Source organism: Herpailurus yagouaroundi, unplaced genomic scaffold (genome assembly GCF_014898765.1).
Source record: "Herpailurus yagouaroundi ecotype Mexico unplaced genomic scaffold, PumYag 182, whole genome shotgun sequence".
Lineage (NCBI taxonomy): Eukaryota > Metazoa > Chordata > Mammalia > Carnivora > Felidae > Herpailurus > Herpailurus yagouaroundi.
The window spans coordinates 59,209,957-59,227,543 of NW_024412413.1; the positions used below are offsets into that span (position 1 = coordinate 59,209,957).

Here is a 17,587-nt window from a genome sequence, read left to right on the forward strand (position 1 = left end):
AAGAGCCGCGCGGCTCAGGGTGTGTCGGCTGGAGGGGATTGCGTACGCATATTTAATCGAGGTGAAGTTCCCATAACAATATTAACCGGCTTACAGTGTATAGGTCAGTGGAGTTTAGTACATTGATGTTATTATGTGACCACCACCCCTCTCTAGGTCCTAACATTTTCATAACCCCCGAAGAAAACCCTATACCCCGTAAGCACTGCCTACTTCCCTCTTCTCCCAGCCCCTGGCAATAACCATTCTGCTTTCTGTCTTTGTGGATTTACCTATCATGCATATTTTTTTTTTAATTTTTTTTTCAACGTTTATTTATTTTTGGGACAGAGAGAGACAGAGCATGAACGGGGGAGGGGCAGAGGGAGAGGGAGACACAGAATCGGAAACAGGCTCCAGGCTCTGAGCCATCAGCCCAGAGCCCGACGCGGGGCTCGAACTCACGGACCGCGAGATCGTGACCTGGCTGAAGTCGGACGCTTAACCGACTGCGCCCCCCATGCGCCCCTATCATGCATATTTAACATAAATGGAATCATACAATGCGTGACCCTTGTGTCTTTTTTTTTTTCCACTTCACATAACGTTTCTGAGGTTCATCCTCATTATAGCACGTATATGCATTTCATGACCTTTTATGTCTGAGTAATGGTCCATTGCATGGATAGGCCACATTCTGTTTATCCATTCAAGGAGGTGATTTTTTTTAAGATTGCTAATTAATTTTTTGTTGTAGTGAAATAAACATAACGTCAAATTTACCACCTTACCTTTTTTTTTTTTTTAAGTTTATTTATTTTGGAGAGACAGAGAGAGAGAGAACATGAGCGGGGGAGGTGCAGAGAGAGAGGGAGACACAGAATCCGAAGCGGGCTTCAGGCTCTGAGCTGTCAGCACAGAGCCCGATGCAGGGCTCGAACCCACAAACTGTGAAATCGTGATCTGAGCCAAAGTCCTATGCTTTACTGACTGAACCACCCAGGCATCCCACCATTTTAGCTGTTTTTAATTATATAGTTCAGTAGCATTAAGTAAGGGGTACCTGGCTGGCTCAGTTGGTAGAACATGTGACTCTTAATCTGGGAGTCATGAGTTTAAGCCCCACATTGGGTGTAATTAATTAATTATTTAAAGTAATTAATACTTTCATTCATTGGTTAATTAATACTTTAATTTATTAAGGATATTCCCATTGTTGTGCAACTATCTCCACAAGAGGGGATATTTTTAATTTTGCAATTTTCTTTTTTTTTTAATTTTTTTTATGTTTATTTATTTCTGAGACAGAGAGAGACAGAGCATGAGAGGGGGAGGGGCAGAGAGAGAGGGAGACCCAGAATCGGAAGCAGGCTCCAGGCTCCGAGCTGCCAGCACAGAGCCTGACGCGGGGCTCGAACTCACAAACTGTGAGATCATGACCTGAGCCGAAGTTGGTCACTCAACCGGCTGAGCCACCCAGGCGCCCCTAATTCTGCAAGTTTCTTAAAGCCTTCTATAGAAAAACTGTTTCTCTATTCATAACACTTCTGACACCAAATATGTAGGGGTTTTTCTCCAATACCAATTAGTTTTCCAACTCCCAGACACCCTATAACTGTGGGTGTCCTAAAATTTATCAGTTCTGGCACCAACCTGAAGTTTGTGTCAGACTCCACAGGTTTAAGGGCTCAGTCCCACAGGATTGTTCCCACTTTAGATGCCAGTCACAAACATGACTCTGTCCAACATGGTTACAAAGTCCCCATAATCCCCCCACCTCTGTGTCAATAATTTGCTGGCATGGCTCACAAAACTCAGGGAAACATTTACTTTGTTTACTGGTTTATTATAAAGGATACAAATGCACAGCCAGATAAGGAGTATATAGTGTGAGGTCGGGAAGGGTCCTGAGCTTTGTTCCCATGGAGTTGGGTACACTGGCCTCCTGGCATGTGGATATGTTCACCGACCCAGAAGCTCTCTGAACCTCACAGTTTTGGAATTTTTATGCCTGCTTCAACATAAAGGCACGATCTATTATAAATTATAACTCTAGTCTCTGACTTCTTCCCAGAGGACAGGAGGTGAGGTTGGTCGTTCCAAGCGTCTAGGCAAAGCTTGGTCTTTCTGGGAGTCAGTCCCCATCCTGAAACTATCTGGGAAATTCCAAGGGATTTAAGAGCTCAGGAATTAGGGGCAGAGACCAAGTATACATTTCTTATCATGTCACACTTCTACTCACACATCAGACCGCCCCTAGACCAAGAAATCTGTCATGATGAGCTATGACAATGTAAAATGTGGTTTACTTTGATTTTTCAGACAGTTCTATTTTCTCTCTCTTTTGGATCCCAGTTTCTATCCTATGGATATCGTTTTTAAATAGAGAGCCTTCTGAAAATTCTCACTTCCTTCTCCATACCTTTGACCCATGCAGGTGGAGGCTCTACTAGATCAAGCACCCTCCAGGAAGACCTAGTTCTCATCTCTGTTCTTTCTCTCTACACATTCTGACTCATGGCCATTTCCATTCCTCTCAAGACTGCACTCAAGTGGCTCATGTCTCCTGGGTCTCCGAATCTTTGACCCCAGGATCTTTTCCCTCCCGTATGGAGACATCACCCTCCACCTGCTCCCCGGCCCCCCCTTCCCCCACATCACTGAATGTGTATGTGCAGCAGGAGGAAATGATGGGGTGCCTTCTGGCAGAGGCACAGAGGGAAAGCTGCTCCCTCAGGAAGAAATAAGTGACAGCTCTGCAGTTTTCATGTGGCTGTTTTTCTTTGGAGGGAGGAGGTGTGCAGCTGGAGAGAGAGAGATTGGAAGGAAGGGAAAGACAGAGGGGGCAGGACCCAGGCTTCTTGCCAACCTGAGCAGGAGGGGAGCAGCACACAGCTTTGCTCCAAGTAACAGGAACAGCAGCAGCAAAACAATTCCTGGAAATTTGCTCTTTCTCCTTCCTACCACCTCCCCAACTTTTTTTCCAAAAAATGTAGACAAGATATTGTAATCAACAATCAGAAAGGAAGGAAGGTACCAGGGAGGAGTTATTGGAGGCACAGATAAAAGCAGGCAGCTTCCCAGGGTCAGGTGGGGGCCAAGGGCTTGTGCCTGGACCCTGGAAGGAGGGCTGGGCAGGCCGTCTGGCCTGTGTGGCCGGGGACCCTACTTTGTGTGTTGAGGGCGGATGGATTGCGGACTGGTTTAGGCTGAGGAGTTTGGCAACGACTGTACTTCCGCTCCCAGCCTAGCTGCCAGCAGGTCACTGAGTACAGAAGCCAAGCCCAGCCACAGAGGTCATTTGGCCCTCCTGCCGCAGCTTCCCCCTGCCAGGGAGGCAGCCTTATCTGCCCAACGGCACCAGCCTGGTCCCCGGGCGTCCCAAAGAAGGATGTGGTCCAGCGACCCTGTCCTTGGCTCTGCTCAGCTCTTTCCTGCTTACTCGCTCTTTGCTGAGGCACAGTGGAGCTAACGCTACTTCGGGGACCAGACCTGACTTTGACACCATGTTCTGTTACTTAGTAGCTGTGTGACTTTGCACAAGTCACTTTACCCTTCTGAGTCTTAGTTTCCTTATATGTAAAGTGAGGTGACTGATGCTTCCTTCAGGGGTTATTGTATGGGACATACGAGATACGTGAAGTGCTTGGCATAAGCATGTTCCTTTCCCACTATTTGGGGATGAGGAAGGAGAGGTCCCTTCTTGGGGAATTACGTTGAGATACCTCTGCCCAGTCCCACCACTATGAGCCGTTTTTCTCTCAGTTGGATCGACACCAGCTTCCTCTTTCATTTAGTTGTCTGGTGTTCTGTTTCTCACGTGAAAGGTCAAGAATATTCCCAATGCCACTATGAATTACCACAAAAGCGATATAGCGACAAGTTAGCATTTGTGATTGACATGTACTGTTTGATCCTCATTAAGTTGTTACACTGTCATAGGCAAGGCTTCTATCATGTCGTGAGGCACGGAGAGGTTAAACGACTAGCCTGTGTCACACTGTAAATCCTTATTATAGGGATTCTTGACCTAGATTCCTGGCACCTAATGGCTTTAGGTGGTCTGCGAACTGCCTGAAAAGCATATTCAAAATCCCGTATGTTGTGTTAAGTCATTTTTATGGGGCTTAGAGTCTTCCTTAGATTCTCAAAAGGATCCACAATGTCCAAAAGGTTAAAACTGACCGCCCTCGAAGCGCCTCTTGTGGATAAAAAAGTTTTAGAAGCACAGCATACACTTGGGTGGAGGTGACACAGCCTTTGGAATTCTGGGAAATTTCTTGAGTGAGAGCAAAGTCCCCTTTGTGGAGGCGGAGAGAAGCATGGGATGACCTGGGGAGGGGTTGAGAAATGGGAGGTGAAATGTCTTTGCTGTCACAAGATGAAGGACAACTGTTTCCTCCCTATGATTTCCCAAGAGAATGTATGTGGAGGTGTGCAAGGTTAGTGCCAGGAAGAGGAGGCTCTGAGGGACCGACAGACACTGGAAGGTCCCCAGGGAAACTGGCACCACCCAGCAGCCTCCCAGCATGCCTTCACTCTTCCCCACCCTGTAATTTCCTATCCATCTCCTGGCTTTTGTCCCTCCCTCGGAACTCTCCCCCCTCCACTTCCTGATCCCTAGCACCTCCCCCAGGGTCTCCGTAGATGTGCTGACACTCCTTGTTGATCCCAGATTTAGTCAGTTTCTCCTAACTTTTGTTGAGCGCGTAACCTGGGCTGGACGGCAATGCCCCTTGACTTCTCCAGCGTTTCCGGAGGCCTTGACTTCCTAAGGTTCCCTCTTGACCACGACATAGATTCTTAGACTCCCCGAGAGTTGAAATGGAAAGGACTCACAAGATCATCCTGAACCTCCTCCCTCATTAAGAGGGGAGGAAGGGAGGCTTTGGGGAATCTCACGGCAGGACAATGTGAGAAATGCAGGTGAAAATGGAGAGGGAAGTGGGATGCTGGAGGGTCATCTACTTTCGCATATGTTCATCTTGTAGGACGCCAGGTGCTGCCAGGTACTAGAAGACTAAAACTGGTGAGACTCAGTCCCTGCCCCCGAGGGGCTGCAGCCTTCAAGGCTCTAGTGTTCAGCACATGGGCGACCCATACTGCTTCAATCAGATGAAATCATTGCTTCAGGCTTTACCTGGAGTTTCTGGATTTCTACCATTTCTCTACCCCTCCCCCCCAAACAATGCTTATCCAGCCATTCTGTGGCCTCTTGGGGAGAGATGTTCAAGAGGAATGGTGTTTGGGACCACATCCAGATTGTCTTTCCAGAGTGTCAGGGAGCTGTGCACCGGTTAGGTCTCTGATTTCTGCCAGTGCTTCCTGAAGGACACAACCACAGAAACTTATTGAAGGGCTCTGCCTAGGGCCACAACTCAATGGTCCTGCCACAATGGCAGGTGAGCCTCAAGGGCGAAGAGGTCCAATGTAAGCCGGCCTCAATATCCCTTGAACTATTGCATGACCCCCTCCCTCCCAGGCTTCTTTTCTGGGGAAGGAGCTTGGTACATTTCAGTGGATGTAAGCAGGGACTAGAGCCCAGTCCTGTCAGAGGCCACCGGGGTGCCCTGAGAAAGCCGCCCCATCGCCAGCTGTGCCCACTCTTCTTTTATGATGTGATGTCATCTGCCTCATCCTGAAGCCCCTCCATGGGCAGCTATTCCGTCCAGTCTCCAGTCCTATCTTGAGTCTGCTGAAGGGGCAGCTCCCCCCTCCTCCCCACCATCATTGGGATACAACTGAATGGATATTTTTGCAGTTATGGGGCTTACAGCCCTCCCTGCTTGCGTGAGGTTTTAGGCCCTGTGCAAGCCAGTCTTTTCTGCCTTCCGACTCTGTGATGAAATTCTGGATGTGGGAGGGGCAGAGGGCAATGCAGGCAGGCACCCGGGGCCTGCTGAAAGGGTAGCAGCTGTGAGCCCCGTTTTGCTGAAGTGCTTCCTTTCAACGCTCCCAGCAACTGGGAACAGTCTCTATCCTGCGTGTGCCCACCTTCATTCCCTTCTCCCCCATCTTTGCCTCCGATATCAGACACCCCCTTAGTCTCCTGAACACCTTTCTGCCCCTTCCCTACTAAAGGGAGGGGACCTTATACTCTCTGCCTTCTCCTTCTAACTCCTCGAGAGGCTGACAGTGACTTAGATTCCTGAGGAATGAATTCTGTGTCCTGAGCCAGATGATGAAACCCAGGCCCAGAGAGCATGTTGAATGCAAATGTGTCTTGAATCAAAGTGTAGCTTCCCATTAAGAACCCTCCTGAGCTTGGGAATGTCAAGGCCCAGCATGCTGGCAGAACAATGAAACAGCTCTAAACCTGGGACCCAGTGCAGAGTGGCCCATGTCACCCCATGTGTAGTCACATGGACACAGAGAGCAGAGGGCAGGGAAAGGGTGAGGGAGCCCTGCTGACAGCAAGCTATCTTTCTGGGCAGGATTTGGGATTTTCAAGGGCATATGTCAACACTTACAAAAGTAGCCCAAAGAGCAGACAGATTGAGGATAGGAAAAAATGTTCTGGAAAGACAATGATCAGGAGGGAAATTAAAGACTTCATGCCAGAGAGCCTGGAGGCCAGACTGCCTATACAGCCATCCTGACTGAGGAGGCCAGACCCTTTTCTGATCATAGCCTGTCTGCCTGTTCCCTGCAAAGCCATGTGGCTGTACCTGGCGGCCCTCGTGGGCCTGTACTACCTCCTGTGCTGGTACCGGGAGAGGCAGGTGGTGAGCGACCTCCGAGACAAGTATGTCTTCATCACGGGCTGTGACTCGGGCTTTGGGAACCTGCTGGCCAGGCAGCTGGACCTGCGAGGCTTGAGGGTGCTGGCCGCGTGTCTGACGGAGAAGGGGGCAGAGCAGCTGAGAGACCAGACATCAGACAGGCTGGAGACGGTGATCCTGGACGTCACCAAGACAGAGAGCATCTCTGCGGCCACCGAGTGGGTGAAGGAGTGTGTGGGTGACGGAGGTACTGCCCAGATTCCTGTTTGTGCCTCTTTGTTGCTTCTCTCTATGCAAGGGAGACCTTTTTTCTGCTAACTCGGAAGATTCCCAGGATGTTTTCCAGAACTTGAAATCATACTAGCTTTCTTTGCCTCACCCAGCTTATAAGAAGAGGGTCTTCCTTCTCCACTGCCCCCCACCTTGAGACCTTGGAGCTCTGGAGTTTTGGGGAGAGGGTGCCCTGATGAAGATGTGCCCTCCCTGAATTCCTCCTCTCTCAGCAGAGGTTCTGGATTTCTTTTTTTTTTTTTTTTTAAGAATTTTTTAAATGTTTATTCATTCTTTGAGAGACAGAGCATGAGTGGGGGAGGGGCAGAGAGACAGGGAGACACAGAATTTGAAGCAGGCTCCAGGCTCTGAGCTGTCAGCATAGAGCCCGACGCGGGGCTCAAACTCACAAACCGTGAGATCGTGACCTGAGCCGAAGTTGGACGCCCAACCGACTGAGTCACCCAGGCGCCCCGGTTCTGGATTTCTTGATGCTGAGTGACTAGGAAGACACTTTCTGGAGGAGGAGTTGAGACAGGGGACCCAGCCTGAATGCTTGCTTTGGTGGCTGGGGGCATTGCTGGAGCCAGGTCCTGTTCTCAGCATTTTAACAACACCTCATGGTATTCTATGAAATTGTTTCCTGCATTTTATTCATCATATTCAATATAAACGATGTCTTGGCAAACTTTTTTGTTGTGTTTTGTCCCGGAGCCTTGTGACGTCCTTGCCCCTCTGCCTGTCTGCCTTGCAGGAGGGAGCTCTCCTACTCTGGGGTGAAGGTGGCTGTGATTGAGCCCGGTTTCTTCAACACTGGAGTAACCAACTCTGAGAAGATTTCTGGGGCCATGCAGGAAGCATGGGATCAGGCCAGCCCAGAGGTCAAGGAGATCTATGGGGAGAAGTTCCTGGCATCTGGTGAGTGAGCTGTGGACTGGGGGGAAGGGAGACAAACCCTTGTGGGGCAGCCTGAGCCCATCCCAGCTCCTCCTACAGACTGGGTCAGGCCTCCAGGCTCTGATTCAGCCCACACAGTGGGGACATTTAACTCCATCCCCATGGTCCCGTGTGGCCACCTGCTGACCTCAGGAAGAGCCAGGCTTGTTAGACCTAGGGGCCACGCTTTCCTCTAATGCCCTCATTATTTGGGAAGGAAACTGAAGCCAGAGAGGGAAGAACGTATGGATTCCTGACAAGCTGGCATTAGCCAGCTGGTTTTCAGGTGCTTACATTTCTAGTGTTTGTAGAGACCTCAGTTTCTGTGGAGCACATATTCCCAGGAATAGAGCCAGAGGGGGCGTAGTGTGGAGAGTGTTCCTGTGGGAAGGAGTCGGGACACACTCGGATGACATCCCTGCGTCAGATCCTCACAGTGAAGGCACGGATGTGTCTCTGCATTTTTGCGTTCCCACTCCAGATAGTGGAAGCTGCCTACCTGTAGGCCTGGAAACAAGTTGCACAATTGGTACCTACTCCCTGTCCTTTCCAGCTCCCTTTTCTATCACCTATAGCTCCCCTCTTCAGAAGATCCACACCCGGTGGACAAGAGGGAATGGGTGGGAGGGACGCGCCCACGGGAAGGCGGTCTCGCTGAGTTTCGGCAGGGCACCACCAGGGGGCGCGCGCCTCCGGTCCAGCGCGCGCTCGGTTACAGGTTTGTCTGGGGAATCTGGCAGAGTTGCCCCTTTTCGGGGGCGTGCGTGGGGATCTCAGCGTCTGGACGTCCTGTGCAGGATCTCAGCGCAGAGATCCGCAGAGTCTCCATTCCCCTGGCGCCCCTGCGGGGTTTCTCGTTCTGGGCCCCACAGCTCCCAGGTGAGTGGCACCCCAGCCTCTTTCTCTTACTATCCTCTCTGAACTTCCTGTGATTTCAGAGAAATGAACTCCGAAGCTCCTGGCACCGCTGACAGGCGGTCACGTTGTTTTGAGGCTTTACAAGAGTGAAGCAGCAGGTGCTGAGGGCTGGGAGGTGTCTCTGCCACGTGGCCCCTTGAAAGTTGATGGTTGAAGGAATCTGTGGTTACTGAGAAAAAAATCTCCAATTCCTTACAAGTAAAGAAACACGGCCTTATCCCTTAATGGGGTTTGGACATACGTGTCTCTTTGGGTCGCTGAGAGTTTCCAGGGCTCCTTCCTTCCTCCTTGCCTTCTTCTCCACTGCCCTTGAGGAAGCCCTTGTTAGGAGGGTCCTGGCAGTGACCCCCAGGAAGCAGAAACCGGTGAGGCTCTGCAGGACCAGGCCTTGCCAGGCTGCCACCGCTTCCCGCCTTAAGAGATAAATGCTTTCAGGACTACAGTCACCTCTCTGCACATAACAGTTTCAACTAAAGGCTTAATATGTACACCTTTCTGTCCTTTTCACCTGCTGGGGGATACTTCTGCAGTTATGGGGCTTACAGCCCTCACTGCTTGCGTGAGGTTTTAGGTCCTCTGCAAGCCAGTCTTTTCTGCCTTCCAAGTCTGTGTCTGAAATTCTGGATGTGGGAGGGGCAGAGGGCAATGCAGGCAGGCACCCGGGGCCTGCTGAAAGGGTAGCAGCTGTGAGCCCCGCTTTGCTGAAGTGCTTCCTTTCAACGTTCCCAGCAACTGGGAACAGTCTCTCTCCTGCATGTGCCCACCTTCATTCCCTTCTCCCCCAACTTTGCCTCCAATATCAGACACCCCTTTAGTCTCCTGAACACCTTTCTGCCCCAGAGAAATACTGTATCTGGAGGGAATCTATTCCTTAAACATTTTGCCTTCTCCGATCTCAGTGAGAGTGACAATGACTTAGTCTTCTCAGAAATGAATTCTGAATTCTTATCTGGCTCAGATAAGGAAACCCTGGTTCATAGCATAAGCTGGCAGCCAAGGTCACACAGCTGGTTGGTAGCAAACCTGGGTGTTGAAACCACATGCGTCTCGATTCGCAATGTATATATCTTCTTCGTAAGAATCTCCAGTAGGTCAGGGAGACCAGAGGTACAGCCTCGAACAGGAACAAAGTAAGAAGACAGTTCTGAACCATGAGATTTAGGACATAGGGGATTCCAGTGTGTGTGTGTGGGGGGGAGGGTTGGGGGGGTGTGTATGAGGGAGTAGGTGGGCAGAGGAAAATGGGAGGAGTGGAAGGACCAGGAGAAGGTGACTGAGAAAAGTATCCTCATGTCAAAGGATTCTTTGTGAAATCCAATGGCATCTAGTAGAAACAGCATTAATGTACCGAAGAGCATGCCAGTTGAGGCCGGAATCAAGAGTACTCACTAAAGGGAGTGACCAGGAAGAACTTGAGGACTCCATGTCAGACAGCCTGGCGGCTGGCCCGCTACTCACACCTTGTGTGTTCCTAAGTCATCCTGTCTGAACACCGGCTACACTCTTGTTTCATTTCAGCCTGTGTGTTCCCCACAAAGCCATGTGGCTGTACCTGGCGGCCCTCGTGGGCCTGTACTACCTCCTGCGCTGGTACCGGGAGAGGCAGGTGGTGAGCGACCTCCGAAACAAGTACGTCTTCATCACGGGCTGTGACTCGGGCTTTGGGAACCTGCTGGCCAGGCAGCTGGACCTGCGAGGCTTGAGGGTGCTGGCCGCGTGTCTGACGGAGAAGGGGGCAGAGCAGCTGAGAGACCAGACATCAGACAGGCTAGAGACGGCGATCCTGGACGTCACCAAGACAGAGAGCATCTCTGCGGCCACCGAGTGGGTGAAGGAGCGTGTGGGAGACAGAGGTACTGCCCAGATTCCTGTTTGTGCCTCTTTGTTGCTTCTCTCTGTGCAAGGGAGACCTCTCTTCTGCTAACTGGGAAGATTCCCAGGATGTTTTGATTTTCGAAGCCTCAAGCTTTGGAGTTTCCTGAGCAGAAGGCCTGAGTGCCTGAGTCTGAGCCCAGGGTTAAATGAGCTCAGCCTGAGTTTAGGGCCAATAGTCTGAGGAGGTGTTGGGACACTGAGGCTTGCTACGGGGCAGCGTGGGGCTGAGCCAGGCTAGACCCAGGCTCCTGATCTCAGCAGATACACATTTTCTTGTTGGTTCCTTCCCACCGGGCCCTCTGCAGGGCTTTAAGATCAGCCCCACTTAACTTATGAGGACACTGAGGCTTATGAGGGAGCTGAAGGGACTTTTGGTCAAATGTGGGTGAGGGGTCCTATTCTTCCCCCTCTATTATGCTGCCTGCCCTTTTCGGGAAAGAAGACATCATTGATGTCTTTTTTGTGATTAAAAACGTAAAACATGCTCCTTGTATACAACATAGAAGATGATAAAGATAAAATGTCAATTTCCAAATGTCAGTTTCCAGAGTCAGTTACATAGTTATGTATCCTATGATCAGTATTTTCATTGTCAAATCCTTTTTCTTTTTTAAAAATACTTTTTAATGGTTTTGTGTGTGTGTGTGTGTGTGTGTGTTTAGAAAGAGAACGAGAACATGAGCCAGTGGGGGAGGGACCAAGAGAGAACCCCAAGCAGGCTCCACACTGTCAGCACAGAGCCCTATGCGAGGCTCGATCTCACAAATCGTGAGATGATGACCTCAGCTGAAATCAAGAGTCAGATGCTTAACTGACTGAGCCATCTGGGTGCACCTGGGCACACTCTTAACGAAGCTGGGCTTATTGCCCCTGGTATGCCAGGCACTGAGGAGCAGCAAGTTGAGAAGGAACATCCCTGCGGTCCAATAGCTCAGTGTGCGTGCAAACGCTGATGCCCCGTAGTCACTTCATTCTCACTTCCTCTCTTGCACCCTTTTCCTTTATACATGTAGATGTTGTTGATGTGGTAAAAAAAAAAAAAAAAAAGTGGATTGGAAGGTGACTTGGAACCACAGTCGTGTCTCACTCAGGCACACGGTGTTGCTCTCTCCCTACCCTGTAACCAGGACTCTGGGGCCTGGTGAATAATGCTGGCATCTCCATTCCCTCGGCACCCAACGAGTGGCTGACCAAGCAGGACTTCATGAAGATACTCGATGTGAACTTGTTGGGGTTGATAGAGGTGACCCTGAGCCTGCTGCCCCTAGTGAGGAAGGCGAGGGGCCGCGTGGTCAACATCTCCAGCATCATGGGCCGGGTGTCCCTTCTGGGTGGGAGCTACTGCATCTCCAAGTATGGCGTCGAGGCCTTCTCCGACTCCCTCAGGTATTGGACTGGGACAGAGCCCATCCTTTCAGTCTTCCTGCTTCTGTGCTTCTGGGGGAGATTTTCCAGGGGGTTCAATCACTCACAACCTCAAAGGCTCTTCCTTCCAGATGCCTCTCTCTTGCTTCGTGCTAGGAATTCATTGGGAAGCACCTTCCCGTGTTCTGGGCATTGGGATGGGCCCCAGGCCTATACAGTTGGTTTCACCTATGGTTGCCCTGGAGGAGGGCCCACAGTTGGGAAATGCTTGAGGCAGAATTGGACCTGAGATCATTTGGCTACAGAGCTCATGTCCATAATTCCTATAATATTCAGCTTCAGGGGGCCCTCGACATGGAGGTCCAGCATTTGACTCAGTTCAACAAGATGCTTCTCGGCATTTCTGTGAGTGCACAACAAATGTGTCTGAGGACAACAAGACAAGGTCCCTGACCTAAAATGTCTGACAGCTGAGAAAGGGACAAGAGAGACACAAATGCTGTGACCATCTATCACGTTGCTCGTGACTAACTTAGCTAGCTATGGTGGTGGTGGCCAGTGGAATAAGGGGAGAGTCTTAGAGAATGGCCTGAGCTGAGGATTGAAGAAATGAACTTGGAAACCTGGCAAAGTAGGGTCAGAAGGCCTCCTGTATGAGGGAACGACTTGAGCCCAAGCCCAGGGTGAGTAATGGCTGACTGCCTATGCTGTAGGGTCCTCTAGGCTAGTGGACAAGGCCTGGTCAGGCAGAGGGGATGCTGGGCAGGTGGGCTCAAGGAGACACGGGGGCCCTGGACAGGCTGCAAACCTTCTTGCTATTGGCAACAGGACCCCGTAGAAGGGATTTACTCAGGGGAGCAACGTGGTCAAATCAGCCTCCGGAGATCCCACTGGCCGCAGGGCAGAGGTTGGCTCTGGGTGTCGGGGATCTGAGATGTAGGCAGAGATGTTCCTCAGAGGACAGAAGGCAGACTAGGGAGCAGGGTACAGGAGGTAAAATGGGCAAAGTCTGGAGATGGATTGGATGTGAAGGGAAATAGGAAAAGATGGCATGTAAGTGGTGCTTCACAGCAGAAGAGGTAGGATGTGAGCTAGCCAGCACGCGTGTGGACAGTACTGGAAAACATGTGTACACCTTATGCAGATATACATCATCATTATTTTCTCCCCCTGGATGCTGCTCTTGGAACCTGTCCGAGCTTTTGAGTTTATCCCACCCCAATCCCAAGTTAGGTGTATATCGGGTTTGTTTGTTGTGTTTTGTCCCCGAGCCTTCTGACGTCCTTGCCCCTCTGCCTGTGTGTCTTGCAGGAGGGAGCTCTCCTACTTTGGGGTGAAGGTGGCTGTGATTGAGCCTGGTTTCTTCAACACTGGAATAACCAACTCTGAGAAGATTTCTAGGGCCATCCAGGAAGCATGGGATCAGGCCAGCCCAGAGGTCAAGGAGATCTATGGGGAGAAGTTCCTGGCATCTGGTGAGTGAGCTGTGGACTGGGGGGAAGGGAGACAAACCCTTGTGGGGCAGCCTGAGCCCATCCCAGCTCCTCCTACAGACTGGGTCAGGCCTCCAGGCTCTGACTCAGCCCACACAGTGGGGACATTTAACTCCATCCCCATGGTCCCGTGTGGCCACCTGCTGACCTCAGGAAGAGCCAGGCTTGTTAGACATAGGGGCCACGCTTTCCTCTAATGCCCTCATTATTTGGGGAGGAAACTGAAGCCAGAGAGGGAAGACATGCATGGATTCCGGACAAGCTGGCATTAGCCAGCTGGTTTTCAGGTGCTTACATTTCTAGTGTTTGTAGAGACCTCAGTTTCTGCGGAGCACATATTCCCAGGAATAGAGCCAGAGGGGGCGTAGTGTGGAGAGTGTTCCTGTGGGAAGGAGTCGGGACACACTCTGATGAAATCCATGGATTCAACCTGGAGATGAGTGGGGAGAGGTGGGGTGCTTTTAGAAACTTCTCTCAAGTTGATCCCAAAGCAAGATTAAAAGGTGACGATATGTTGTTCCCTTTGGACAGTCAAGAAATCAGCGAAAAAGTTGAAGTCAACATGTTGCAACAATCTGTACTTGGTGACAAACTGCGTGGAACATGCCCTAACAGCCTGCCACCCCCGCACTCGATATTCATCTGGCTGGGATGCCAAGCTCCTCTACCTCCCCATGAGTTACATGCCTACCTTACTGGTGGATGCCATGATCTACTGGATGTCTCAAAGACCCATCAAGGCTCTGTAACCCCAGACTGGGGTGCATGGTAGGAGGGAGCTGGGTACTGTGTGAGGGTGGGAATCCCTCAGGGGGAGGGAAATACAGTGGAGGGGGGGGTTCTTGTGTCACCAGGGGCACCCATCTCAACTTCCTCCTCCCCTCCTCCCCAGACTTCCCTGGGCATTAGCACTCTAGGAATATTAGGAGGAAAGTCACAAGTTTTGTGATTGAGGAACAGGGACCCAATAGCACACAACCATACCCTGTTCCTTGAATGACCTTTCAAGGCTTGGAGTCTTTTGGCCCTCCTGCCACTTGAGGAATCCATTCTTGGCAGTGTGTTAGCAGCAGGGAGGGGCTCAGCCCCCACCTGCTCTGCTTCTGTCCCCGTACTCAAGGTGTGCCTTGCTTCTGTTCAGTGTCCCCCTCCTACAGGATGGACATGGCCTGGGGGAGTTAATGCCCCTTTCCACTGAAGATACCTCTGACAGGGATGGAGATGTGGATGGCAACCACCAGCCTGACCTATCAACCTGAGGTGCCAATTCACAGACCCTGGCTGAAAGGACATGTCTGTAATTGGAATCATGACAGAGGATACGGAAACAAACCAGTTGTTGAGTTGTCTTGAAACCTTGATGTCCATTGATTATTTTTGCCTTAAAATAAAAATTGATAAGTTTACCTAGATCCAGTGATTGGAACTGTGGCCTTGGGGAGTGGTGGGATATGAATCCATAAGAGAAGGAGTCAGGTGCCTTCATGGAGATCATGGGGGTGGGATTTTAAGAGGGGAGTTGGATCACTCTTCTTTCCAAAGAAGTGGGGTGGGAGGCTAATGTTTCTTTTCCAGGATTTTTCAAGTAACACGGTGTCACAGGAAGACCCAAGGATGGATAGACAAAGAGAATTGCTGAGGCATTGGCAGACTCCAGTCCCTTTCCTGGGGACATCAGCCTCTCCCCTCAACAGTAACCTCTCCGCAGCCCTCTTTGTCCCCTCTTTTAGAGTTATGCCCCCCATCTGCAGCCATCCCCAGGTTCCCCAGCCCAGATCCCCTTTCTCACATCCTATGGTGGAGGACAGTAAGAGTCACTTCTGGACCCCAGTCTGTTGTTTTCTGCTAACCTTTGTTGAGCACCTACTATATACTAGGAAGAGGTTCCCTTAATTACCCAGCATTTCCCAAGACCACAACTCTCTACATCTCCACTGTTCTGATGATGTTCTGAGTATGAACTGAACAGAGAACACATTGTACAAAGTGATGTAGATTCCTGGGCTAAGGACAAATTGGTGCTGGGAGCTGCCTCATCAGGTGCCTTAATTTTCTTCCCTCAGTTTCAAACTGAGGCTATGGAGACCTTAGGGGGACCTGATACTGTAGAATATCAGTGTTCTTGGTGAAAACAGAAAGCGAGGTCAGATGTGGCAGTGTCATTCATTCTCACCCTGTAGTAGGGGCTGGGGATGGCCTGGAGGAGCTGAAGGCCCCTCTCTGCTGAGGATACTAGTGAACAGACATGTGGGTGGAATTCAACCACCAGCCTGACCTGTCGGCCTCAGGTGCCCACACAGCAGGGAGACCTGTCATCTGAGAGTGGGGCATTTCTAGCCCTAGGGAAAGAACCCTTCTGTGTGGTCCTGCAGCCCTCCACTGTGTGACCTGCTTTTTTGGGTGTTGGGAGTTTGAACCTAGGAGAGCATTTCCTTGACCATCAGTCAGCAGAGAGGCCCATGCGATGGTGGGTCAGGCCCGGTCCTGTGTTGGAGCAGTTCCAAGTCATCCCTTTCTAAATCCATAGACAATCCCTGGATGTCACCTGTCTTCTCAAGGATTGGGATACCCCTGGGGCTCTTCAGCCCTTGAGTGACCTTGTCTGGCTTCCCCTAGCCAAAATTTCCCTGTCCACTTACCCAGAGGGCAGAGTTAGGAGGTGCCTCCCAGACTGAGTGTATGCGTTGTGCCTTGGGCCTGGAATGCCATAGTTGGGGTTTGCCTCCACTGCTTCCCACCTCTGTCCCACACGGGGTTTGGATTAGCACCTCAGGGGTGTGTCCTTGATCTTACCTCTCACTCCTACCACCCTTGTTATAGAATGACCAACCTCTCTGGTCTTTCTTGAGGTGACACCTGCTTTATTTGATTCTGGAGCTTACCAACCTTGGTAGATAGCACACAGCATAGAGATGCATCCTTGTCTCTTCACCCTAGGAAATTTGTGGCCCCATTTCTTTCAGACTCTTTGAACAGGGAAGGTGTGGGTGGCTGGCCGCCAGTCCCTCGGGATGAGTTGGTGACTAGGCTCATCTTGGGGAATGGTGACTCTAGAGGTTTATTCAAGAGCCACCATAGACCCCAACATCCTTCTGTCCCTGAATCTTAGGCTCCTCTGTCTCATCTCCTTATTTCTTCTTCTTTACCAGCTTCCCTCCTAACTTTTGTGAGTTCTTTGCCCCATTTCCTGGAATTTCTCCCTCCCCTCCAAGTCCTGACCTTGAGACTTTTCCAAATCTCTTATTCCAGTCTTCTTCTTGGAGCCAAGGAGTTGGCCCCAGGCCATTCCTGCAGCTGCCCAGGGAACTCATGACCTGCCCTTATCATCTGGCTGGACCTCATCTCAATGATGTTCATGTCAGAACTCTCTCGTCTCCTGCCTCTGAATTCTCTTGCCACTTGTGGTTCTACCCGTTATCAGCCCCAGTATATTAAAATCCCCCTGACTCCTGGTCTCCCCTACCTCTGTACATCCAATTAGCCACTGTGTCAGTTGACTTCATAATCCCTTCCTTCCACTATCCCCTCTGGGCTTCTCAGATTACTAGATCCCCTAGTGTGTGCTTAGCCCTCGAGGTAGAAAGAAATGCCCAAGGGGGCCCAGCCCTGGGGGAGCTGATGTGTCTTCTGCCATTAACTTTGTCCATTTGTCCGGTCACCAAGTGAGGGTGAGAGCTGGGTCTGCCTGGAATGCAGTGGGGGCTCCTCATTGGTGACCTGAGTATCACCTCCCAAGACCCAGGCCCGGAGCCCCTCCATCTTTCTGCTTTCAGAAACAGCCTCCCTGGCCATCCATAGAGACTCTTAAATACAGAGAACAAGTTGAGGGTTGCTGGAGGGCTGGGGGGGGGGGGGGGGGGGGGGGGGGGGGGGGGGATGGGCTAGATGGGTGATGGGCATTAAGGAGGGCATTTGTTGAGATGGGCACTGGGTGTTATATGTAAATGATGAATCATTGGGTTCTACTCTGGAAACCAATACTACACTGTCTGTTAACTAACTTGAATTAAAAAAAAAAAGAAATTAAAA

The 17,587-nt window shown here is 50.7% G+C and overlaps 1 protein-coding gene across 4 annotated transcripts; it reads left to right on the forward strand.

Moving 5' to 3' along the window:
* The first annotated feature begins 6,608 nt into the window (after nt 1-6,608).
* Nucleotides 6,609-14,970, forward strand: RDH16 (retinol dehydrogenase 16). 4 transcript variants are annotated; one of them, XM_040491672.1, is made up of 6 exons: nt 7,729-7,889; nt 10,344-10,678; nt 11,828-12,086; nt 13,377-13,540; nt 14,090-14,326; nt 14,700-14,970. In XM_040491672.1, exons 1-5 carry the CDS (start codon nt 7,831-7,833, stop codon nt 14,305-14,307), a joined length of 1,035 nt encoding a protein of 344 aa, XP_040347606.1. In that variant the 5' UTR covers nt 7,729-7,830; the 3' UTR covers nt 14,308-14,326; nt 14,700-14,970. The 4 variants fall into 4 exon arrangements, with proteins under 4 accessions (XP_040347608.1, XP_040347606.1, XP_040347607.1 ...); XM_040491673.1 differs by lacking the exon at nt 7,729-7,889 and adding an exon at nt 8,682-8,786; XM_040491671.1 differs by lacking the exon at nt 7,729-7,889 and adding an exon at nt 9,859-9,955.
* The last annotated feature ends 2,617 nt before the right edge of the window (nt 14,971-17,587 follow it).

What these genes read in the sequence shown, in the direction of transcription:
- RDH16 (XM_040491672.1), top strand. Translation starts at nt 7,831, where the DNA reads ATGGGATCAGGCCAGCCCAGAGGTCAAGGAGATCTATGGGGAGAAGTT. An exon ending in GGAGAAGTTCCTGGCATCTG is followed by an intron (nt 7,890 to 10,343) that starts GTGAGTGAGCTG and finishes GTTTCATTTCAG; the next exon opens with CCTGTGTGTTCCCCACAAAG. An exon ending in GGAGCGTGTGGGAGACAGAG is followed by an intron (nt 10,679 to 11,827) that starts GTACTGCCCAGA and finishes CCCTGTAACCAG; the next exon opens with GACTCTGGGGCCTGGTGAAT.